The sequence below is a fragment of the Melanerpes formicivorus genome, unplaced genomic scaffold (genome assembly GCF_026170545.1).
Source record: "Melanerpes formicivorus ecotype bairdi unplaced genomic scaffold, bMelFor1.0.p_v2 SCAF_9, whole genome shotgun sequence".
Taxonomy (NCBI): domain Eukaryota; kingdom Metazoa; phylum Chordata; class Aves; order Piciformes; family Picidae; genus Melanerpes; species Melanerpes formicivorus.
In genome coordinates, this window is record NW_027142361.1 from 423,757 (window position 1) to 450,148 (window position 26,392).

The 26,392-nt window shown below is 44.3% G+C and overlaps 1 protein-coding gene across 1 annotated transcript in view; it reads right to left on the bottom strand.

The window, feature by feature from the left end:
- Window positions 1–3,415: 3,415 nt before the first annotated feature.
- Window positions 3,416–26,392, bottom strand: part of LRRC1 (leucine rich repeat containing 1) — a 227,046-nt gene continuing 204,069 nt past the window's right edge. Inside the window, exons 14-15 of the mRNA XM_068142944.1 lie at window positions 21,002–21,205; window positions 3,416–3,759 (exon numbers count right to left, since the gene is read on the bottom strand). Coding sequence (XP_067999045.1) covers window positions 3,502–3,759; window positions 21,002–21,205 — 462 coding nt within the window. The 3' untranslated portion in view covers window positions 3,416–3,501. The remainder of the gene's footprint in view (window positions 3,760–21,001; window positions 21,206–26,392) is intronic.

Genomic DNA, 26,392 nt, shown 5'->3' on the forward strand with positions numbered 1-26,392 from the left:
TGAAAAATGCTAAACTTCTATATGTGGATTGTGTCTATAACCTAGTTTTACAAATTTATTACACTGATCTGGCATTATTTTGGTTTTGGCTGATATAGGTTGCATCCTTATTCCTGTCAGTTTAATAAACTCACAGTATGTCTCTATCCTACCTTAATTCAACAAGGACAATCCTGGAATAAAACCTATTAAGAATACGTAAATGACAGTCTAAGAGAACAAGAGCTGAAAAAAATTACAGACTAGTATCACCTCAGTGTAATTTTGTAGAGGCTTTCATCCCACTCTGCCTTTCTCAGCAGATCGATACCAGACAGTAAGTCAAAAATAGATATCACAAAATTGTACATTAACGTCACTTCTTTTGGCAACCTCTGAAGCTCAAGAAAGTGGCTTCTGCTATATGAAAGATGAGACCTGAGGTGGAGTAGCCCAAGAGACACTTGGCACTGTAAGCCTCCATCAGGGGAGTTACTTTGAGTAGTTCTCTGTCAACTAAATATTGTATTGGAGAAGCAAGCTCATCTAGTTTCTACTTCTTTGCACCAACTGCAATGAACTCATCTAGTAAATCTAATACAATGTCGTAAGAAAGCTTCCTGGATTAAGTACAACTGTATTTGTGCTTACATAGCTCCTTACTGAAACCATTGTTTTAATTTACAAATCAGCCATTTAAGTGAATAATATTTTGTTCAGCACTTTGAACATAAAGAGCTGAAAACCAGACTATAATAAGAAGGAAAACAACAATTTAATCTCACTATAATTTCTTTCTAATGTAGCTTGGGAAGTATCTAAAAAGCTAAGGCAAGCCTAGATCTAGATCTGTGTCCCCAACTCTGAGCTATTTGACTTAAAGATAACAACACGGGAACATACTCCACAAAGAATCCCTCTACCTCTGCCACTCTGTCTCCTGCTTTCCCCCCAGCCAAGTCTGCCAGACCATCTTTTGGCAACTGTGCAGTCATGATCCCCTGGTGAAACAAAAGACAGGTTTTAGATCTGTCAGATCTTTCTTCCACTGTTCTCAGATGTAGAAAGCAAGTAATTATTTTTCAAGACTTGTTTTTCTGCTGCCTCTATTAAAACAAAATCTAAATGTCTTAGCACATTAGCAAGAAAAGGAAAAAAAAATCCTCCATGGCTGACACAAAACAATGAACAGAAGTCATAAATTGTTTACACTGTGCCACCGGGGACAGACTGGGAAACAAAGATTTATTTAAATGGTAAGTAAGTGAGAAGATGTGAGAAATATTTCTTCTCTCAAAACAAGTTAGCTCCTGGGAATGAACAAATGGGATGGGAAAGGCATGGGTAACCAAAGGACTGACCCCAAATAGAGGTAGAAAGTGGAAACTAACTAACAATGTTTCATTCTATCCTTGAAAATTCATCAATTGACATCAAGTTTTCTCTCCAAAATCATTCCCCCAGGAGCTTCCCCATCAAAATCTACTGCCAGTTTCTACTTTGAGGTATAAGTTACCCATATTTACCCTTGTTAGCTTTATTACAAAGACAGCGATGTTACATTGAGGACAGCTTTAGAAGGAAAACAGCAAAACACAATAGCTTCAGAGAACTGCTCATCAGTTTCTTTCTACCAATTACTATATAAATTGTGAGTAATGAAATGCACCTCATCATTGTCTTTACATGGAGATGAGCCCTTTCCACCAGCAATGCTAATACCAAGACTCCCCATTTGACTGTACACAGTAATGGTTATCTGGAAAAGAATTATAATGGATAAGTGTCCTGATTAATCAAAAACATTGCCTATTAATTACATGAGCAATGAAAATCACCTCCTGCTCTTGCATTGCCCCTATAGAACTCAGCCCAGAGGAAAATAGTGCCATGCTTCAACACTGGGACATGCAAGACTAGTCTTTACTCCTCAATAGCACCAAGAATGCATTATTTCTCCACATCTTAGAGTCATGCCAAAGCTACAGAAGTCTGATTAAAAGGCTACTTACGAAACCAGTTGTATCATAAATCCTGCCAATTTACTGAGCATTCACAATGGCAACAATGGTACACAGGAGCAGGAAGTAAGTGGTGTTTGGTAAGTTTACAAAAAAATTTTGCTGTGGAACCTCATCTACAATCTGATTGACTTACTCTCAACCCTGTTGAGAGCAGATAACTGAATTTGAGCATTATTACAATAATTTTCCTGTCTTTTAACTAACAAGCATCCTGTATGTACATGTTAACTCCATCAGAAGATTCAACTGTCCTCACTGACTTCGACATAAAAACATCAGGAAGCATCTGAAAAAGCAGCATCTAGTCTATCTAGTCCATCCTCCTCCTGCTGGTGTCAGCAAAAAAAATTAGTACAAAATCTTTGCTAATTTTTTTTTAATCTACTGAATTCACAAGAAAGGCCAAATAAAATTAGTTTCAAGTTCCACTGATATTTAAGTTGACATTTAAGAATTACTCCCCCTGTTTGTTTTCTTTTTTCTTTAATACAGAACTTGCTTGGTAGCAAATAAGAACTTGCTAATGGCTAAACCAGTCACATTTAAGTTTAAAGATAACTTTACTACAGCACAGTCAAATCAAAATGCAAATTGCAAAATGCTCTTATTTGCATTAATTTGCTTCATATCTCTAAAACAATCCATCTTGAACAACTTGTTATATTTTATAATTAGGAATATTTCAACACAGCTGCATTTCAAAATTTAAGAAATGTAAGCAGTTGCTCTTGTTAATTCATCTGAAATTCATTGTTCCTAAAAAGGTATGAATTGATCCTATCGGTCAAATCAACACCACCCTGCCAAATGTTGCTGCATGCTCCAGACTTCAAGAGCCCATAATTACCAGCAGTGGTTTGCTAACAAGTCCCAGAATGGGAGCTACATGCTTTCCTGGTGCTGTATCCTGCGACCATGGGGTTGCAGTGCAATTCTGCATCTCCCATCTAATGAGCGAGCAGTCAGCATAGGGGTGGTCTGCACTGGGCCACCCCCAGGAGTCAATCCATAAAGCACAATTCCTCCTCATATTCTCCAAAGCATGCCAAGACAGAATATATCCACTGAGTTCAGAGTATAGCTTCCTCCATAAAATCCAGCTCAAATCCTGCAGTTTTCACTGATAAACTTTCACTTGAACATTCCCATCAGTTGCATGGGATGAAGGCTTTCCTATGTCATGAGGGTATGGCCATTCCCCTGCTCCTAAGTCATGGTCAAAGTTAAGACTTAGCAAAGTGTCCACCTGCACAGACACTTTGCTTGACCTCACAATACCAAAGCTGAATACATAAAACGAAACAGTACTGAATGGCTACAAATAGTTAGTGAAAAAATGGTTTTCCATATAAGCCAGTGGGAATAAAGACAAATTTCAGTTTACATTATGTAGAAGGCAAGTCTCATGATGTCTACCATGCAATGTCCCCCCTTCTTTACATCTTTCATAAACTGGCTCACACAAGTGGACTTCCCCATGGACATGTGGAGCTCCTCATCAGCAAGACAAACCCATGCAGCAGCTCAATACCTTCAGTGGGGGCTGTGGCACATCCACTGCCCTCAGTTCCTCTGGGATCTGGCTACTCTCACTGGGGAAGCTGCCTGCTGCTGAGATGGGTGACTGCACCCCAAGGCTACTTTTCCCTTTTGTTGCTGATTTGTGCTTTTCCTGAAGAGATGGTCTGGTGTTTCTTTGATCTCTCATGCTGTCATCAGTATCAAAAAGGCTGCCAGAAAACTTGGAGACAGGTTCCTGGAGGTGAAAGGCAAGAAAGTAAACACAGTGACAGTAAGAGTACCTATCTGATACCCAGCCACTGCCTGTTGTAAACTGGATCTGTTATATCACATTGCTGTACAGTAGGATTTGTTTGACTGAAGACAAAACTCCACCTTTAAAGCAGATGTAGGAGTATTTTTATTTTACCATTATGTCCCTGGGAATGGCTTTCCCTCAACATGGGAGGGGTATTTATTCATACAGCCTTGCTCTAGATCCTCTGGTATACACAGGCACATATAACACACACATACCCAACTAAATCTTGTCCTACATAAAGCAGGGAGTATCAGAACGAGAATATTTTGGGCAGCCTCTGACAGCTCAGTAGCACTGAATCTGCTGTTTCAGGGGACAGAATCACATGAGGCAAAGGAAAGAGTTTTCCATACAGAAAATAAAATATTTTCACAATTCCTCAAGGCTTACATTCTATTTTTGGGACCACATGTGCAAGAGGGAAGGTGAGCCCCTAATCTGTCTTCAAGGTAAGATTTCATTCAAGTTGTTGAACTGATTTTATTCAGCTGCAAACAGCAGTGAGTGGAGATCTGTAAACTTACTGATTTAGCAGTCCACTGGACCTCAAAGGTGAGGGCATTCCAAAGCCAACTTCAAAGCCTGACTCTAGGCTGTGCAGTGTCCTCACTAAGATGCAGTGAGGAATTGACAATGTCACCCTATGGTCAGCTAAAACACAAGGCCTTGAAAAGAGCTATACACAATTAAAACACATCCACCAGACAAATAAAGCTTCAGACAAGTTTGACTGCTGTCGTAGGGCTGAGGGAAAGGCCAGGCATTTTCCCCCCACTGTGAGTAGAGGGAAGAAAATTGAAGGGAAAAAAACCCACACAGCCGGATTAGCAAAGGAGTAGGTGCTGTATATTTAAAAGCAGTTTAGGAAATGCAGGTTTATGTACAGAATTTACAGTATTTACAATATATACAGAAATATACAACAAAGTTACACAGAAATGAGGGTTCCCACCTCTGCTGAGGGGAGTTCTCCACCCCTGCTCCCGCGTCTCTCTCCCCCTTTCCCCAGAGAGGGTTAGAAAGAGAAAAAAAGAGCAAGTGTTAAAAGTGTTAAAAAAGCAGTTAGGCGGTTATGTGTTAGAAGAGGCCTTATCTTATCAGTCAGTCTGGCTGAAAGCCCAGAAAGCTGCGAGCTGCAAGCCACCGAAGGAGGGGAAAAAAGACTGACCAGAAAACTGCTGTACTCCCAGTTCAAAAGGTGCTTCCCCCAAACCTACCAATGAAATTAGTTTAGTTCCGTCCATTGTTTGCAAACATTACACCACAATGTCCCCTTCCTTAAAGGGACAGCCTCAAATGGTCACAGTCCACCCCTTCTAAACAATTTCATTGTCTGTTCACATTCTCCATCCAATCCAAGATGATATTTACAGTTCGTAAGTAAAGTTCATAGTCCATTCCGGCTATGCTCAGATGTAGATGATTCAAAAGTCCAAGAAAATCAGAAAATGAGAAAACTGGAAAACAGTTTGTTTCTTCGACGACGAAGCGAAGAAAAGGGAGGGAAACAGGGATTCTCAGGGTCTCTAGTTGACTCAGGGCTCTCAGGGTTCTCAGGGTTCGTGCACCGTAGACTCCTCGTTGATTCTTCTTTTGGACGCGATGTAGCTGTACAACAGTTCGAAATTAACCTCTTTCAGCTAAAGTTAAATTTCTTTGCGGTATACACTGAATTTCACCATTCTCTTGCATTACCCAATAAGTGTGACCCAGACCTTCAGCTGAAACCACCCCTCAGACAGGTTTAGCCTCTCATGAGGGAGATAATATCCAAAAAGTTTTACCTAACAGATTCCTTTATCTAACAACAGGAACTCTATCACCTTCTACTTTCCGTAGCAAATCCGAATGTGCAGGTCCAGCTCGGTTCACTGAACCTCTACAATTTACCAGCCAGGTTGCTTGTGCTAGGTGTTTTTCCCAGTTCTTCGAAGATCCACCCCCCATGGCTTTAAGAGTGGTCTTCAACAAACCGTTGTAGCGTTCAATCTTCCCTGAAGCTGGTGCATAGTAGGGAATATGAAATATCCACTCAATACCGTGCACTTTTGCCCAGTTCTTTATAAGGTTGTTCTTGAAATGAGTTCTGTTGTCTGACTCAATCCTCTCGGGAGTTCCGTGTCTCCACAGGATCTGACTCTCCAGACCGAGAATGGTGTTGCGTGCAGTTGCATGTGGAACTGGATAAGTTTCCAACCATCCAGTGTTTGCCTCTACCATAGTAAGCACGTATTGCTTACCAGAACGAGAACGTGGTAGAGTGATGTAGTCAATCTGCCAAGCCCATTGGTATGTTGCATCTCTGCCTTGATGTCCTGACGAATCATGAGCCCACCGAGCTAAGAATATCTCACCTCGGTGTTTCCAGTCGAGATCAAGATTAGAGTCCATGTCTACTTGAGAAACTCTTGCAGCTAGATCTGCCTGATGGTTGTGTTGCTGTCCCTCAGTAGCTTTGCTCTTAGGAATGTGAGCATCGATGTGTCTCACTTTCACTGGAATTCTCTCGATTCGATCAGCAATGTCCTGCCACAGGTCGGCTGCCCAAATGGGTTTTCCTTTACTCTGCCAACTACACTTCTTCCAGTTCTTCAGCCAACGCCATAGAGCATTGGCTACCATCCATGAGTCGGTGTAGAGATAAAGCTTTGGCCATCTCTCACGTTCAGCTACGTCGAGAGCTAGCTGGACAGCTTTTACCTCTGCGAACTGACTGGATTCTCCTTCTCCATCTTTCGCCTCTGCAACTCGGCGTGTTGGACTCCACACTGCAGACTTCCACCTTCGCTTGTTTCCAACAAGACGACAGGAACCGTCTGTGAACAAATCTGGGAGCTAAGAGAAGTTGTGATTCAGTTCCAATCACTTCAGAAGATGCTTTTACTCCCTCATAGGCAGCTAGAATTTCTTTCTCTGTTGCAGTATAATTAGCCTCTGAACCTCTGTAACCTCGACTCCAGAAACCAAGAGGTCGTCCACGTGTCTCACCTGGAGCTTTTTGCCACAAGCACCAGGTTGGGCCATTGTGACTTGCAGCCGTGTACAAAATGTTCTTAATGTCTGGACAATCTCGGACAGGTCCCAGACCCATTGCTTGAATTACCTCTTCCTTTATCTGATCAAAGGCTGCTTGTTGTTCAGGTCCCCATTGGAAATGGTTTCTTTTTCAAGTCACATCATACAGAGGTTTCACAATCTGACTGTATCCAGGAATGTGCAGTCTCCAAAACCCCACTATCCCCAAGAAACGTAGGGTCTCTTGCTTGTTGGTGGGATTTGCCATGGTGGAGACTCTATTTACCACATCCACTGGAATGTGTCGGCATCCATCCTGCCACCGCACACCCAGAAACTGAATCTCTGTGGTAGGTCCTTTCACCTTGTCTCATTTGATGGCAAAACCTGCATTCAGAAGAATGTTAATGATTTTGTTACCTTTCTCAAAGACTTCCTCAGCAGTTTTCCCCCAGACGATGATATCATCGATGAACTGGATGTGTTCTGGAGCACCACCTTTCTCCAGAGCATCGTGGATCACTGCATGACAGATGCTTGAGCTGTGGATCCAGCCCATTGGCAGTCTGTTGAAAGTGTACTGGATTCCTCTCCAGGTGAAAGCAAACTGAGGTCTGCATTCCTCTGCTATGGGAAGAGAGAAAAATGCATTAGCAATTGTCGTGGGTTAACACCTTTTTCTGAAAACAAAAGAAGAAAGCAGGGTGGAGGGCTTGCGGGTACTTTACACTCCCTGAAGGGTGTCTCCCCCCTGGGAAAGCTGAGTCTGTTCCACTCCCCCCTCCCTGCCCAGCAAGGATATAAAAAGCAGGACCTCATAGCTGTTGGATCTCCTTTTTGGCTCCTGCCTCTGCTGGATGAGAGCTACAGCAGCTGCCCTCCTTATCCTCAGCCATGTGGCCGGACCTGACCCTTCTCCCTGCTGCCTCTGCGCCTCCTCAGAGAAAGACTGGTTTTGTATAATTCTTTCCTGTCCCCCTCCCATCCATTCTTGTTCCTTGCCCTTGTGAACTTTTGTCCCTGTGTAAAGGGGTTGGGGGCAGATCCTCTGCCCACCTGAACCATCCTCTGCTACCAAGAATGTGCTGGGTTGAGGCAGCCCCCTTCCCCACCCCTGGCAACAATAAAACACTCAGACAAACGGATTGCAAAAGTGATGGAAAGTTTAAATAGAAAGCAGTGAACTTTTACAGAAAAGCAGAAGCACAGTGACAAACAGACCCAGAGAAATCCCATCCCTACCTGAGGGTACACCCGAGCCCCCCCAGGGCTCCTTCTTCCCCCTCCCACTGCTAGGCTAGTCTCAGCTGGCCAGATCTGAGACTGCCCATCCCCCCCGTGGCCTTGGGCCTAGCCAGGCCCAAAGCCAGGAGACATCTCCCCAGTTACCGGCTGACGGAGGAGGAAGAAAAAGAGAGAGCGCTAGACTCCGCACTGGATCTTATAGTGGTGCAAAGGATTGTGGTGTGAAATACTACATCATTTCCTGTGTCCACCCCTGGGCTGGACTTCTGGACACAGGAAGTAAACACTGCAGGGGGGCACCCAGCTCAAACTGTAACACCCTGTTATTGTTATATTTGAAGAAAAAATTATTTGCCTCTCTACTTCCAAGCTGACTCCAGATTGTTGCTTAGTGGATTTGCTCCTTACCCCTTTTTTTTTTTCCCCCCTCTCCTTGTTTGGAGGGAGGAGGTGGGGGGGAAGTGGGGAAGAGATTCTCAGCCTTTTCCCCATTTCAGCCTTTAACTCTCAGTTAAGGCTCAAACTACTACAATTTTGGAGCCTCCAACGTGGGGCTTGGAAATTAATCTTCTATTGGGAAAGCAATACTTTTTTCTGAAAAAGGAGCTAGAAGTAGAAATGGCAATTTTAAAGAACCTGATGGCCCAAGCCTTTGCATGGGCTTTTGGCTGGATCTTTTGGACCCACATCTACAAATTGATAACTTACCATGTGGTGTGGTTAATGATAGAGATGCAGATCAACTGGATAAAAACTTTACCAGTGAAGTTAGGCATGTATCTCTTGAATTCATTGAATTTCACTGTCAGTGGTAACTTTTCTAACATAGGAAACTTTCCTGAAGCAAGTTATGAAACCAATGGTGTAGATAAAAGTGCCTGTGATGGAAAATTGCTCTACGTTGCAATATGCTCCATATGCCTAAATGTAATCCTTATAGTGGCATTTGCTGGGACCGTGTTGGGTGGAGGACTAGCTAACCCATTAAGAGCTGTTTGGAGGGTGATAACACACTCCTTTGTACTCTTTAATGACTGGGGGCGTGTCTGCTGTGCGCATTGTAAGCACTCTGTAGACACAAAGAGGGAGGGGTCGGGTTGTAATGACTGTGCCAGTTTTCAGCCTGAGCCCCAGGCACAAGGGTTTGCCCCACCACCAGCAGTCCCACAGTTGACCCCTGATGCTCCTGCCAATGCAGTCTCTCTAGCACCGGTCACCACACACAGGAAAAGAAATCAAAAGTCATCACCAAGCACAGATGGTGAGGAAGGAACCTCAGCAGGCCCCAGCACCTCTCAGAACCCAGCGGTGGATGAAGATGATTCAGACCAGGAAATAACTGTTACATCGCTGCCCAGAAAGGAACTAAGGCAAACTCGTCTGGACTACGCCAGGAAAGAGGGTGAGCCAATACTAAGCTGGGCCCTGAGATGCTGGGACGAGGGGGTGGACACAGTGGACCTGGATAAGAGGGAGGCAAAGCTTTTAGGCTCCCTGACTCGTGATGCTGGTCTGGACAAAGAGTTAGCCAAACTTGATGGAATACAAACTCTCTGGGCCCGGATTCTGAACGCCATCAAGAGCCGGTACCGCTCAAGAGATGACCTGCCCTGGGCCCCAGTTAGATGGACAACTATGGAACAGGGCATTCGGTACATGTGGCAGATGGCCGTGATGGAAATAATTTATGGGGATGGCCAGCTCCCTTTGGACCCAGATGAGGTGCCCATGAGACGGCCCTTCGTAAAGAAACTCACCCAGGGTGCTCCTCAGAAATATGCTCACACATTAGGAGGGATACTCTTGACTGGACAGGATGGAAGTCCTAAAACTGTCTGTGAGTTTGCCAATGATTTAAGGGAATATGAGGACAGCGTAAATCAGAAACCCCTGATCTCAGCCATAGAAACTATGGCTAAAGACATTGTCAAAGAGATCAAGACCTCCATGTCTGAACTGAAAAAGGGGAGCGATGCCTCCTTTTCCCCTTCTCCTTCAGAATGGGTCCAGGTTTTGGCAATCAGGAACAGGCGACCTTCCCCTAGGAGATCACCCCAAGCCAATCGGGGGATGTCAAGGGGGTCTCTGTGGAGGTTCCTCTGTGACCATGGAGAGGACATGGACACCTGGCATGGCCAACCCACCTCTGCCCTCTGGAACAGGGTGTGGGAACTGCAAGGTGGGAACCACGGGGATAACTCATCCAGGAGAAGAGCTGCCCCAGTTTCCTGGAGTGGTCCCTCTCGCTCAAGAGACCCTTCCCCTAGTAACACAGGACCGTGTGACAAGTGTGGACATTGCCGCCAGCATTAGAGGTGCCCTACCTCCAGCCAGGTGGAGGCCAGGGATAACAGAGTATACTGGGATGTGTACGTGAAATGGCCTGGAACTTCAGAAGCCCTGAAGTACCGAGCTCTGGTGGACACAGGGGCCCAATGCACCCTGATACCATCAAGGCACAAAGGGGCTGAGTCCATAACCATTCAAGGAGTCACAGGAGGCTCACAAGACTTGACTGTACTGCAAGCTGAGATAAGCTTGACCGAGAATGAATGGGGAAAGCACGACATAGTGACTGGTCCAGATGCACCTTGCATTCTTGGCATTGACTTTCTGTGGGAGGGATGCTTCAAGGACCCTAGGGGGCACAAGTGGGCGTTTGGGGTGGCAGCTGTGGAGACTGCAGGCAAAGAACAGCTGTCCACCATGCCCGAGCTTTCGGATGACCCCTCCGTAGTGGGCAGCCATAAGGTGCAGGATTTGAAGTTACCTATTGCCTCTCGCATAGTACATCGCAGGCAATACAGGACCAACAGAGACTCTCTGCACCCCATACACCAACTGATTCGATGACTGGAGAGCCAGAGGGTGATCAGCAAGGCTCACTCCCCCTTCAACAGCCCGATATGGCCAGTGCGGAAGGCAAATGGGGAATGGAGACTGACTGTGGACTACCGTGGCCTGAATGAAGTGACTCCTCCGATCAGCGCTGCGGTGCCGGACATGCTGGAGCTCCAGTACGAGCTGGAATCGAAGGCGGCTACGTGGTATGCCACAATTGACATTGCTAATGCCTTTTTCTCCATTCCCATTGCAGAAGAATGCCGGCCACAGTTTGCTTTCACCTGGAGGGGAGTACAGTATCAATGGAATCAGTTGCCTCAGGGCTGGGTCCATAGCTCAACCATCTGCCATGAGGTGATCCAGACTGCCTTGGAGAAAGGTGGAGCTCCTGAGCATCTGCAGTTCATCGATGACATCATTGTATGAGGTGAGACAGCAGAGGAAGTTTACCAGAAGGGTAAGAGGATAATTGACATCCTGCTGGAGGCTGGCTTTGCCATCAAGAGAAGCAAGGTGAAAGGGCCTGCCAGGGAGATCCAGTTCCTGGGTGTTCAATGGCAGGATGGCCGTCGCCACATCCCTCAGGAGGTGGTGAACAGGGTAGCCACTATGGTGCAGCCCACAAACAAGAAAGAGACACAGTCCTTTTTGGGGCTTGTGGGCTTCTGGAAAATGCACATTCCCGGGTACAGTCAAATTGTGAAGCCTCTCTTCCACGTAACAAGGAAGAAAAATGATTTTGTGTGGGGACCTGAGCAGCAGGTGGCGTTTGACCAGATCAAACGAGAGGTGGTCCATGCTATGGCTCTGGGGCCTGTTCAAACTGGGCCAGAGATCAAGAATGCGCTGTACACTGCGGCTGGTGAGAATGGTCCTACATGGAGCTTGTGGCAGAAGGCTCCTGGTGAAACCAGGGGCAGGCTCCTAGGTTTCTGGAGTAAGGGGTACAAAGGCTCTGAGGCCAACTACACCGCGACAGAGAAGGAAATCCTAGCTGCCTATGAGGGCGTCCGGGCTGCCTCTGAGGTAATTGGGACTGAGTCACCTCTATTTCTAGCTCCGAGACTTCCAGTCCTGACCTGGATGTTCAAAGGGAGAGGCTCAACCCCACATCATGCCACAGATGCTACCTGGAGTAAGTGGATGGTCCTGATAACTCAGCGAGCTCGAATGGGGAACTTCGAACGCCCTGGCATAGTGGAAGTGATCACCAACTGGCCAGAGGGTGCTGACTTTGGAATGCCACCAGAGCAGAGAGTGACCCGTGCTGAGGAGGCTCCCCCATATAACAATCTCCCTGACAACGAGAAGGGCTATGCTCTATTTACAGATGGGTCCTGCCGGCTTGTAGGAAGCAAGCGGAGATGGAAGGCAGCTATCTGGAGCCCAACAAGGCAAGTGGCGGAAGCAAGGGATGGAGAAGGCGAATCCCTAAAGATTTCACCAGGGCAGATAAGGAGCCAGTTCTATCTTGGCTTAGTAGGTGTTATGATACAGGTGCTCTGGCTCTAACAGTTGGAGACAAGTCAGCAGCTCAGTTAGGAACTCTCTCGAGGGACAATGGAATAGATAGACATCTAGGCGAAGCTCTCGGTAAGGTTAATCTGTGGATACGCCTTTTAATAGCGGTTGCCCTGAGATACCCTTCCCGAGATGATCTTCCCTGGAATCCTAAACCCTGGACTACCATAGATGAGGGAATTAAGAGCTTGAGAGAATTTGCTGTTAGAGAGCTACTCTATGGTGAACATGAAACTCTGAATCCTGATGACATTCCTGTGGGTATTGGTCTTGCTAAAAAGATCATCAAACTTGCTCCTTCTAATTATGCAAACATTCTGGCAAGCAGAATTGTGTCAAGAAATTATGGTGGAGTTTCTCCTACGGTTGTCCAATTCAGTGATCAAATGAGACAATTGGAGGATAGCATGACACGTGGTTCTTTGGTTTCAGCCATTAAAACTATGTCTGGTGATATACAGAATTGCATAAGAGAGTTAAAAGATGAATTTAGAAATTCCATATCCCAATTGGCACAAAGGGATAATTTCAATTCTTCCTCCAGGTGGGTACAAGTTTCATCTGTGAGGAATACACGTCCTCCAAGGAGGTCATTCCAAAACAGGGCATTCCAAAACAGGTCATTCCAAAACAGACCACCAAGGCAATCACGTAGAACTATTTGGATAACTCTGCGTGATCAGTTTGGTGAGAACATGAACCGCTGGGATGGCCAACCAACTTCTAATCTTTTCAGGAGACTGAGGGAATTGCAAAGTGGCAGAACCCAAGGTAGCAATACCAGAAGGGTAGCTGTTACTTCCACAGTTCCCCAGAACGACTCTTATGGCTCCAACAGTGGCTCCAGTTATAACATGCAAAGTTATAACGCTGCAAACTATGTGCAATGCACATGTGCGCATGTTCCCCATAACTAGGGATGCCCTGCCTCCCGCCAGGGGGAGGAGAGGGATAACAGAGATAATAGAATCTATTGGGATGTGTACATCCAGTGGCCTGGCACTTCACAATTTCGGAAGTACAGGGCCTTGGTTGACACAGGAGCTCAGTGCACCATAATACCATCAAATTATCAGGGATCAGAGTCTATAACTATTCTGGGAGTCACTGGTGGATCTCAAGAGTTAAGTAAGGTAGAGGTTAATATAAGTTTAACTGGTAAACAATGGAGGAAGCATACAGTTGTGACCGGACCTGACGCACCTTGTATTTTGGGAATTGATTTTCTGAGAGAAGGGCGTTTCAAAGACCCTAGAGGTTACAAATGGGCTTTTGGAGTAGCTTCTATAGACATTGATGGACAAAAATTGAAGCTATCTGCTAGACCTGAACTTTCTGATGAATCTGCAGTTGTGGGACAACATAAGATACAGGACATTAAATTGCCGGTAGCTTCTCAGACTGTGCATCACAGACAATACAGAACCAACCGTGACTCTTTGTTGCCCATTCAGAATCTGATTCGTCAGTTGGAGAGTCAGAAAGTCGTCAGCAAAACTCATTCACCTTTCAACAGTCCAGTGTGGCCTGTGCGGAAGCAGAATGGAGACTGGCGACAGACAGTAGACTACCGAGCCCTGAATGAGGTGACACCACCTATGAATGCAGCAGTACCAGACATGATGGAGCTACAATATGAGCTGGAATCCAAAGAGGCCAAATGGTATGCTACCATAGACATTGCTAATGCATTTTTCTCCATTCCCATAGCAGAGGAATGCAGGCCTCAGTTTGCTTTCACCTGGAGAGGAATCCAGTACACTTTCAACAGACTGCCAATGGGCTGGATCCACAGCTCCAGCATCTGTCATGCAGTGATCCACGATGCTCTGGAGAAAGGCGGTGCTCCAGAACACATCCAGTTCATCGATGATATCATCGTCTGGGGTAAAACTGCTGAGGAAGTCTTCGAGAAAGGTAACAAAATCATTGACATTCTTCTGAATGCAGGTTTTGCCATCAAGCGAGACAAGGTGAAAGGACCTACCACAGAGATTCAGTTTCTGGGAGTGCGATGGCAAGATGGACGCCGACACATTCCAGTGGATGTGGTAAATAGAGTCTCTACCATGGCAAGTCCCACAAACAAGCAAGAGACCCTACGTTTCTTGGGGATAGTGGGATTTTGGAGACTGCACATTCCTGGATACAGTCAGATTGTGAAACCTCTGTATGATGTGACTCGAAAGAGAAACCATTTCCACTGGGGACCTGAACAACAAGCAGCCTTTGACCAGATAAAGCAAGAAGTAGTTCAAGCAATGGGTCTGGGACCAGTCCGAGATGGTCCAGACATTGAGAATATTTTGTACACGGCTGCAAGTGACAATGGTCCAACCTGGTGCTTGTGGCAAAAAGCTCCAGGTGAGACACGTGGACAACCTCTTGGTTTCTGGAGTCGAGGTTACAGAGGTTCAGAGGCTAATTATACTCCAACAGAGAAAGAAATCTTAGCTGCCTATGAAGGAGTAAAAGCATCTTCTGAAGTAATTGGAACTGAATCACAACTTCTTCTAGCTCCCAGATTACCAGTTTTGAATTGGATGTTCAAAGGCAAAGGCTCCACACCACATCATGCCACAGACTCAACCTGGTCCAAGTGGATGGCTCTGATAACACAGAGAGCTCGAATGGGAAATCTTGAAAGACCTGGTCTAGTGGAGGTGATCTCAAGTTGGCCTGAAGGTGTCAACTGTGCCAAACCTCCAGAGGAGAAAGTAACTCGTGCTGAGGAATCTCCTCCTTACAATGACCTTTCTGATGATGAAAAGAAATATGCTTTGTTCACAGACGGTTCCTGTCGTCTTGTTGGAAACAAGCGAAGGTGGAAGTCTGCAGTGTGGAGTCCAACACGCCGAGTTGCAGAGGCGAAAGATGGAGAAGGAGAATCCAGTCAGTTCGCAGAGGTAAAAGCTGTCCAGCTAGCTCTCGACGTAGCTGAACGTGAGAGATGGCCAAAGCTTTATCTCTACACCGACTCATGGATGGTAGCCAATGCTCTATGGGGTTGGCTAAAGAACTGGACGAAGAGTGGTTGGCAGAGGAAAGGAAAACCCATTTGGGCAGCCGACCTGTGGCAGGACATTGCTGATCGAATCGAGAGAATTCCAGTGAAAGTGAGACACATCGATGCTCACATTCCTAAGAGCAAAGCTACTGAGGAACAGCAACACAACCATCAGGCAGATCTAGCTGCAAGAGTTTCTCAAGTAGATATGGACTCTAATCTTGATCTCGACTGGAAACACCGAGGTGAGATATTCTTAGCTCGGTGGGCTCATGATTCGTCAGGACATCAAGGCAGAGATGCAACATACCAATGGGCTCGTGACAGATCCATAGACATTTCCATGGATGCTATCGCTCAAGTCATCCATGACTGTGACATTTGTGCTGCTATTAAGCAGGCAAAACGACTTAAGCCCTTGTGGTATGGTGACAGATGGTCCAAGTACAAGTATGGTGAAGCTTGGCAGATTGACTACATCACTCTACCACGTTCTCGTTCTGGTAAGCAATACGTGCTTACTATGGTAGAGGGAGGCAAACACTGGATGGTTGGAAACTTATCCACTTCCACATGCGACTGCACGCAACACCATTCTCGGTCTGGAGAGACAGATCCTGTGGAGACATGGAACTCCAGAGAGTATTTAGTCAGACAACGGAACTCATTTCAAGAAGAACCTTGTCAAGAACTGGGCAAAAGAGCACGGTATTGAGTGGATATTCCACATTCCCTACTATGCACCAGCTTCAGGGAAGATTGAACGCTACAACGGTTTGTTGAAGACCACTCTCAAAGCCATGGGAGGTGGATCTTTGAAAAACTGGGAAAAATATTTAGCACAAGCAACCTGGCATGTAAATAGTAGAGGTTCAGTGAACCGAGCTGGACCTGCACATTCAGATTTGCTACGGAAAGTAGAAGGTGATAGAGTTCCTGTTGTTAGAGAAAAGAATCTGTTAGGTAAAACTGTTTGGGTATTTTCACCCTCAGGAGAGGCTAAACCTGTCCGAGGGGTGGTTTCAGCTGAAGGTCCGGGTCACACTTATTGGGTAATGCAAGAGAATGGTGAAATTCAGTGTATTCCACAAAGAAATTTAACTTTAGCTGAAAGAGGTTGATTTCGAACTGTTGTACAGCTACATCGCGTCCAAAGGAAGAATCAACGAGGAATCTACGGTGCAGGAACCCTGAGATCCCTGAGAGCCCTGAGTCAACTAAGAGACCGTGAGAATCCCTGTTTCCCTTTTTCTTTGCTTCGTCGGCGAAAGAAAATGAACTGTTTTCCATTTTTCTCATTTTCTGATTTTCTTGGACTTTTGAATCATCTACATCTGAGCATGGCCGGAATGGACTATGAACTTTACTCACGAACTGTAAATATCATTTTGGATTGGATGGACAGTATGAACAGCCAATGAAATTGTTTAGAAGGGGTGGACTGTGGCCGGTTGACGTTGTCCCCTTAAGAAAGGGAATATGGTGGACGGAAGTTGGTAAACGGAAGGAATAATCTAAACTAATTTCATTGGTGAAGTGGGAGGAAGCACCTTCTGAACTGGGAGTGAACTGGGCATTTCCAGCACTTCTCTGTCAGTCTTGCTTCCGCCTCTTCTTCGTGCTGCAGCTCTGTCTGTGCTGGGCTTTCTGCCAAGACTTCGGCCTTGAAACCGATAAGATAGAAGGCCTGTATTGACTCCTTTCCAATTAACGCAAAACTGCTTTTAACTTCTTTCTTTCTCTTTTTCTCTCTCTTTTCCGAACTACTCTGGGGAAAGGGGGGGGAGAGAGGGGAGAGCGGAGGTGGGGAACTCCTCGGCAAGGGGGGCTACTCTCATTTCTGTGTTACTTTATTGTATATCTTTTTCTATATTGTAGATATTGTAAATTTGTAAATATTCCCCTGCAAATCCTACATTGCTTCGTAAATATAGCTCCACTGCTTTGCTAATTCAGCTTGTGAGTTTTTTTTTCCCTTTCCCTTCAATTTTTGTTTCCCTTTACTTACAAGGGGGAAGGGAGGAGGCTTCTTGGCCTTACCCTTCCAACCCACGACATCTAGTTTTAATAACATAACACGGTCTGGATATCTTTCTCTCCCATCGCAAAGAAAACAGTAAATATGCAATCACCATCACCAGCAGCAGATTTATACACATCACATAAATCACCTTTGGATCCCAGCCATCACCTAAAGTTACTCTCTCCTCCACAGGAATCCTAAACTCTTTTATCTCAATCGGGAGGGTAGTAGAAGTTACATTTCTGTATCTCGCTGGCCAAAAGAAATCCACGCATTTTTCATACCATAGTCTAACTCTATGCATAAACCACAGATAAATTGTCCGCACCAAATATTTACCCAGGTAATCCAAAATCAAACCCAAACAATATCTGTAAAGCAGAGCCCCAAAAATTGAAAAAAATAATCGTTCTACAAACCACCACACCTTCATGTTTGGTAATCCGGCTATAAAACACTAGAGCAATAAAGTAATAAATTAAGCTAATTATCTGCCGCACATTGGGTAAGCCAAGAAAAGAATGCCGTAGGGTTGAGGGAAAGGCCAGGCCCTTTACCCCCACTGTGAGTAGAGGGAAGAAAATTGAAGGGGAAAAAAACCGCACAGCCAGATTAGGAAAGGAGTGGGTGCTGTATATTTACAGAGCAGTTTAGGAAATGCAGGTTCCCTCCTCTGCTGAGGGGGGTTCCCCACCCCTGCTCCCCCGTCTCTCTCCCCCTTTCCCCAGAGAGGGTTAGAAAGAGAGAAAAAGAGCAAATGTTAAAAGTGTTAAAAAAGCAGTTTGGCGGTTATGTGTTAGAAGAGGCCTTATCTTATCAGTCAGTCTGGCCGAAAGCCCAGAAAGCTGCGAGCTGCAAGCCACCGAAGGAGGGGAAAAAAGACTGACCAGAAAACTGCTGTACTCCCAGTTCAAAAGTTGCTTCCCCCCAATCTACCAATGATATTAGTTTAGATCCGTCTTTCGTTTACAAACATTCCACCACAATGTCCCCTTCCTTAAAGGGACAGCCTCAAACGGTCACAACTGCAGAGCACAATGATGTTTTCCAGTTATCAGTTATTCTTGGCAAAGTGGTTATATGAAATTTAGCCACTATGTCCAAACTCTGTTCACATTTTACAAATGCATTATTTAGATGATTTTTGATCCTTAATTTGATGAGTAAGGGGTTGAATCAGATCTTCATATTACCATAATTTTTGTCTCTTCTTGGCAGTAAAATCGCACAGCCAAAGATCGACACCTCTGAAAATCCACCTGTGGTGAAGAGGTTATTAAATTTATGAATATGAATTATGAAAATATTATTTTTATTAATTAACAAACTATTAATAACCAATGAATCACCAACTTATATACATGTTCTGGTGCACGTTCGTGAAATACATTCCACAAGTGGCTTAGTGTTATGATTATAACTTAATTGAACTAGCTTCTTACTAGCGCTTACTCTGCTAGACGCGGATACTTTGAACTGAGTGCTAGTGGATGGAAAACACGTGGAAGATATTCAATTCCCTCCAGGCAACAGGGATCGGTCCTGGTCGGGGTCGGCCCGTGGGGTCGGCCCTCAGGAGTCGGCTCGCACGGCAGGGCGGGACGACGGTTGCTGGCAGGTGTGCTCGGACGACGCGGCAGCAGGCAAAGCTACGGGGTCGGCCCAGCCACAGCGATTATCGGGGCTGATGCAAACAGAGTGAGAATGGGGCTGCGTTAGGCAGCGGATTCTTGTTTACTAATCTTAAAGGAACAGGGGGACTCTCGGAGTGGTCCCGGGTTTGGTGCAGTATAGGCACGAACAATGCTTTAGTCTTCCCTGAGGTTTACAGGGCTTAGAGTGGCACACGGGGCAGCTCCTCTCCCGCTACGGCAGGGCTAGGCATACGTGGACTCGGTATCGATCAAGTCCCTTCTCCCCGGCAACTGGGCAGATCTTACCCTCGGGGGTTGGTCCAGTCTTCCGGTGGCACGGTGGGCTCTCCCGGTCGGTATGACTGGCTGTAGCGACGCTGGGCTCTTCAGGCACAGCGAAGGTCCTCCCTCTGTGCTTCTTAACAATGCAGAGGCTTCCAGTATGCGTGCATGTATAACAGAAGCTAACAATAATAAGCTCAATGGCAGAGGCTGCAGCTCGAGAGTTGTTCTCTCGAGCAAGCACAGAGACAAAGTGAATGAGGGGGCAACTTGTTTACCAACTGGGGTGATACTTATAGATTCCTCGAGGCTGGTCTTGACCAATGGGCATTCTCATAAACAACTGGCTTCAGCCTATAGAAAGCGTGAAGCTAGAATTATGCCCATACTTGGTGTTTGCACGAGCACTGCATGCGCTGGTTGCATGCTGGCCTGACTAATGCCTTGGCTTTTGTCTTCCTCCTGGAGGAGGGGGAACTTGCCCACATGCTGGGACAAGATTCAGTATCTGCGCATAATGTGCCTTCACCACAACACCCCATAAATGTCTTCTTAAGCTTCAAAGATTAATACCAGAAATAAAATCGGTGGCATCACCACAAACAGCTGGGCAGAAAACCCATTGTGCATTTTGTTTTTCAGTCTGTAGCAGAACTTTCCCACAATCTCTTTTTGGTTAGGATGGAAAGAAGCATAACCAACCCTGATGTGAGAAAACAAGCCTTGATTGCTTCCTATTTCTACTTTAAGAGGGACTTGCTTAGCTTGAATTCAGTTTAAACATTCATTAGCTTTCTTCTCTTTGAGACATTCCTCTTTAATGGCGCCAAACTGACTAATCTAGACCCATCAGCAACACTGACACGCCATGGGTGCCAGGAACAGGAGATTGGTTTGGAGGCCAGATTAGGGGTCATACCAGCAGTAGTTGGGGTATAGAAAGGGAGTGGAGGTCTTGACAGAGGAGCAGGAGCCCCTATTCCTCTCTCAGGTCTCAGCAAACATCTGGAGGATGCCTGAAAGGCAAAGGCTGAAAGAGTGCAATCACAACTTCCTTTTTCCAGGCTATGACTGAGAAGGCAGCCAAGCTGCTACTCAGATTACAGAAAACTGGAAGGCACAGGCTAGAGAAACCACAGCATCCAGGGTTTCCCAGATGCCAGTATACTAGAAGAGCACTACTTGGTATTAAACATGCACAGGACTAGCATTGCAACCTCACATTTCTACCATCCAGTCCTTAGGAGACACTGAGCTTCAAGTGCTGCTAACAATCTGCTTACCTGAAAGAGATGAAGGGAAGTTGATAACTGGCAATAAAAGTAGGAGTAAATTAAAAAAACAAACGTGTCTCATCATTGTTCAGGTTACACCACTTAACCTGCAAGTTGCACTGTACTTGAGGGTTGGACCAATTGTTTAATTGAAAGCATATTAGAGAAATAAAACACTGAACATGATTCTGCGCAAGCAAGGATGTGAAAGTACAGGCAATCCAGTTTTCCAGTATCCCAAAATGCTTAGCAAAATAGCACTGCCAGCAGATTGTAGGTTTTTGGTAGACACACAACATTATCCCCTCCTGACTTTAAGGAGAGCACCTACGTCATCGGGATCCTCCAGCTCCTCTGCTTCTTGCTCAGGACTGATCTTTCCTCCTCTCCATTTTCCATTAGCAGAGCTCAATTTATACAGGTTACCACCATGAAAACCTTCCTTTCCTTTCAAAGAGGCCCAGCGAGAGCCTTGAGAGCTCCAGTTATGGCTACTGTACAGTTTAGGAGACTTGGGAAGCCACTTAAGAGAGTCCTAAGAGGAAAAGGACACAGACACAGACACACACACACACACAGAGAAAACCCCCACAATCAATGGACTTTAAGAAAGCAATTAAAGTATGTAAATACAGAAATCATCTGGCAAGTTCTGCAACATATTGTAATCTCTTGTAAATACTGAGTTTCCCCTTTTTACCTTGACAGGTGCCTTCAGAGAGACACCTTGTCAGTTAATAGGCAATACCGGTGATATGCAGAGCAAGCAACGGCTGTTGAAATTATTGGAAGCCCTTAGGGACTTCCATGAATGCGGAACCAAGCCTACCTTCAGCATTATAAAGAAGAATTAATGATCAACAAGAGTCTTAAATTATGTTATATTCTGTTCTATTAAAAAACCAGACCTTTACCGACCATCTCATGATCTGAGTTTAAAAAAAAACAAACCTATCAAGTTATCCCCCCCATTTTTATTATTCATTAAATAAATTGTTTCATTTGGTGAGTGATCCCAATAGAAAGCACAAGGCCAAAATTTTTTTTTAAAGTTTACTGATTTTCAAAGTGATTATTATCCAGATTTCCCAAATATCCATTATTTATTTACATGCAAAAAGCCTCCCAACTCTTTTTCACATACAGAAGTTCATAAGTTGTTCATAATCTTGACACAAGTTGTGTCAAGGTTGCCTATATACCTTAATTTCAGGTATATAAACTGAACTTCAGAAGTCATATTTCAAGTACTCTTAATCTCTTTTTCAAGCTTTATTTCAGTCTCGTCTTTAAATGTTTTTAATGGTGGTAGAAATCCTGCGGCAGAAAGTAGCCTGATGCCATACAAACAGACACATTGATACACATGCTCCAAGCTTATGGTGGGCCATTCAGAAGCATTTCACGTTGTTTAAACAGATATTTAAGGAGACATTCAAGGTCAGACTTGATGGAGCCCTGAGCAATCTGATTGAGTTAGAGATGTCCCTGCTCACTGCAGAGGGGGTTAGACAAGATGAACTTCGAGGGTCCTTTCCAACCCTTTTCAATGCAGAATGATTATGTTCACACAAACACACAGATTTCTTGTTGTTATCACCACCCTAGGATGTCACCATCTCTATTAGATCTAACGTCAAAAGAGAAAAGGAGATAAGACATGCTGGACATACATCTTCAGATGCCAAAGGAGTTCCCCTTGGGATTCTTCATTTGGTTTTAGGATGGCTGAAAAGACTAGGAAAAGGACAAGGGCAATATCTCAGAAACTTGCTGGAAAAGATTATAGACCTTTCAATGCATCTGCCCCAACAAAGGATTCTTTTCATTGTACACAGAAGGCATGACTGGCTTCTATAGGAATTTTGCTGTTAAACCAGTTTGAACTGCAATGACAATGAGCAATACCAATTTGCTGACAAACAGATCATATTTCTGCTTATTTTAAACCACATTGCTCAGGACATATAAGCTGATAGTAGATTTGGTTCATCAATAAATTACATATGAAAGCAGCACAAACAATCATGACATGGCAGCAGCTCCTGTTCCTCCTGACACTTCAAAACACAAGGTAGTGTATCTCCTGGTATTTTTTACACTTGCCTTGAATAAGGAAATGCAGGGTACCTTCAAATAGGAACTTTGTTTCCTATGAGTATTAACAAGGTGCACAGCAATTCTAATCAGACAGGTAAACAGCACAATAGATGACATTGTTTCTTATTGGTTTGCTCTATTTCAGCATAGCTAACGTGACAACTTCCAATGTTCAGGGTATTTTCAGAAACACTTTTAATCCTTGTCAACTTTCAAGTTGATTAGGAAGTCATAAAGAAATTTCACTTTAAAAATAAACACAAGCACAACGAAGCATTTAACTTCTTCCAAGGGAACATCTCGTCCTCATTTGATCTCAATCCCGATCCCTTATCCTAAAAAACATCTTTACAAGCCCAGTCTGCTAAATTCTGTCACACCAGTAAAAAGCTATTCTCTCAAAGTAACAGACACAGATTTTTACTTAAGCTTATGCTGACAACCGCTTCACCTTCTTCAGCATACATTCAAGTTCTGTGGTAGTCTCCTGCACACACATTAAGTAAACTGATAACCTTCAGAAGATTTTACATCTCCATGCCCCTCTCTGCAAGCTGGGAAGGTGCTCCTGCCCATCATCTCCTATGGCAAGATGCTTTTCCTCATGCTGACACACAGCTACAAGGCACATTCAGTACCTGTTTCCAACATCACACCTTCTGTAACCTAAAAGATTTTAGTCTTCAATACCCTTTATCTACACTAATGTAAAATGGATACAATATGACAGTTCCGGGCAATAGCCGTTCCCATTTTCACTAGGTTTACACAATGCCATAGATGACATTATCTTTATGAAAGCAGTTTCACAGTTTGTTGTATGAACATCAAAAGACTGAATCAGACAAACTGAAGTGCCTATTAGCCTACATTTGCACCCACCTGTTGTAAGCAAAACACACTGTAGATTAAGCTTTCACAAAATAAAATGGAGAAACAAAGCCAATGAATGCTGCTGCTGTGAGCATAGGCAACACTTTGTGGAAAATAAATCCTTTTTGATAAAAACAGGAAATAAGATGATAGTGGACTTCAAATCCATAGTCCAGCACCAATATAAAGTGAGGAACAGAGAATGCCAGATGGTCAAGAATATCAAAGGTGCTACACAATGCTGAGAGTTTTTAGTGAGGCCAAGCATATGCTGAGTTTCCTACAGGGAAGAAATGGAAAGATTTTGTTTTCTCTCCCCAAAATAAAACCAACTCCTCATTCTGATGTATTAATGAAATTTGCATTAGATGGACAATTAAGCTTCTATCACTCCTCATGGTAGAAAACACTACAGTTCAGCTACAGATAGATTTGTACTCCCAAAATAAAGGTTATCATAAAAAACTTCATTCAATTAAATACTATAGGGCCATATTTTGAGACACCAAAAAAACCCCAAACAAAAACCCACCAACAAATACAAATGCTATTGAAAACTACCTTGAAAGACAAAAATCAGATGTCCTTACAGAATTGTTCAGGTTATAATTTCACTTATTACTCTGGTAAGGTAGGAAGTTTCTTCTTGTGTTTTATACGTGGAAAAGCTGAGACTCCAAAATATGTAAAAGGTCAATGTTTCAGGTCAGTAGTAGCAAACAGAATGAGGTACACTTTATGGGTATTCATTTCCGCAGAGAGATACAAGAGAATGTAAGTTTATTCTCTTAAGAATATTTGGAATAAAACAGAGGAAGAAGGTGAATTTAACATTCATGAATATTGGACTGTGTAACACTGATGATTTGTAAATGCAGAAACAGTGTTTAGACAAGAAAAAAATATTTATCAGTCTCAGCAGGTGTTATCCTGACTGATTGGTCACAGATCATTTATTTCAGTATTTCATCAGCAAGCCATGAGGCTTCCTCTATACAACCCTTCAACACATTCTTCATCTTTTCAAAGGTGGTCTCATCAGAACATAAACACTACTCTGTATCATATCCCTATATGTTAAGAGGACAAATTGTTCTCATAAAGTACAAGGTGTCTGTTCTGATAAGATCTCACTAATAAATCCTCTAGAGAATGAAATTCTTCCAGGCAACAAAGGTGTGCAAATGCTATATATCACCCTAAATCATTCTGACAAATAAAAAGAATTCAAAATATTCTAAGAGTCATGACATGGAAACCACCCACCTTTCTGACGTGCCATACTGCAACCAGACAGTGACAATGAAATACCATGCTTACAGCAACAATTGGTCACCACTGGCAAGTAGAAGCCAGTGCTTCCAGTTACCCCAGAAGATTATTATGGTAATACAACTACTGCTATAATTCAGCTCAAAACTCCAAACACACATTCCTGCAAGGCAGCTTTTATAAAGTTTTTATCTGCTTTTCCACTTTGAAAAAATCTCGTTTTTCATGAAGCTGTCTGACTATTAATTATATTTTTGACTTCAAAATGATAAATGAAGGCACCACGCCTCTGAAAATTTCAAAACTGGTACAGGAGGAAGGGAGCATCCAAAACATTCATTGATAGCCAAGACAACTTCACTTTTCTCATCTTCTTTGGCAGCAACCTAAGTACAGAAACAGAATTTCTGTGTTTGACAGACTGAAGACAGGGAACACCCATCAAGTCAATTGAAAACCTAAAGTAATTTTATTTTCCAGAGTCAAGGCAGAGAATGGCAGTGAATTCTACATTAACAAAAGGTCCAGACATTTCTGATAACTAGTACGCTCTAGTCTCAGTGGGAGGTAAAAATTTACAGTCAAGCTAGGATCAAATGAGCTCTCAGTGTGCACTTGCAGCCCGCAAAGCCAATCAGATCCTGGGCTGCATCAGGAGAAGTGTGGCTAGCAGGTCGAGGGAGGTGATCCTCCCCCTCTACTCAGCCCTGGTGAGACCCCACCTGGAGTACTGTGTCCAGTTCTGGAGCCCCTATTACAAGAGGGATGTGGAGGTGCTGGAACGTGTCCAGAGAAGGGCCACGAGGATGATCAGAGGGCTGGAGCACCTCTCCTATGAGGACAGACTGAAGGAGTTGGGACTGTTCAGTCTGCAGAAGAGAAGGCTCCGAGGAGACCTAATTGTCGCCTTCCAGTATCTGAAGGGGGCCTACAGGAAGGCTGGGGAAGGACTTCTCAGGATATCAGGTAGTGATAGGACTAGGGGGAATGGAATGAAGCTGGAGGTGGGGAGATTCAGGCTGGATGTGAGGAGGAGGTTCTTCACCATGAGAGTGGTGAAACCCTGGAATGGGTTGTCCAGGGAGATGGTCGAGGCCCCGTCCCTGGGGGTGTTTAAGAGCAGGCTGGATGAGGCTCTGTCCAGCCTGATCTAGTGTGGGGTGTCCCTGCCCATGGCAGGGGGGTTGGAACTAGATGATCCTTGTGGTCCCTTCCAACCCTGAATGAAACTATGAAACTATGAAACTATGAAATGATATTCTGAAGAATATACTAAAAAATAATTCAATTCTTGTGTCATTACTCTCCTCTCCAATGCTGAATTCATGAGCAGCAAGTATGAAACCTGTTAAGTAGCTGATCAGCTAAAAATGGTTAACCCAGCACTAGTAAAGCACTATTAGATAAGAAGTAAGCTGATCAGCTTGTCCTAGGCACACACAAACAAGTCATTTGCTGGAAAACACAGCACTATGCA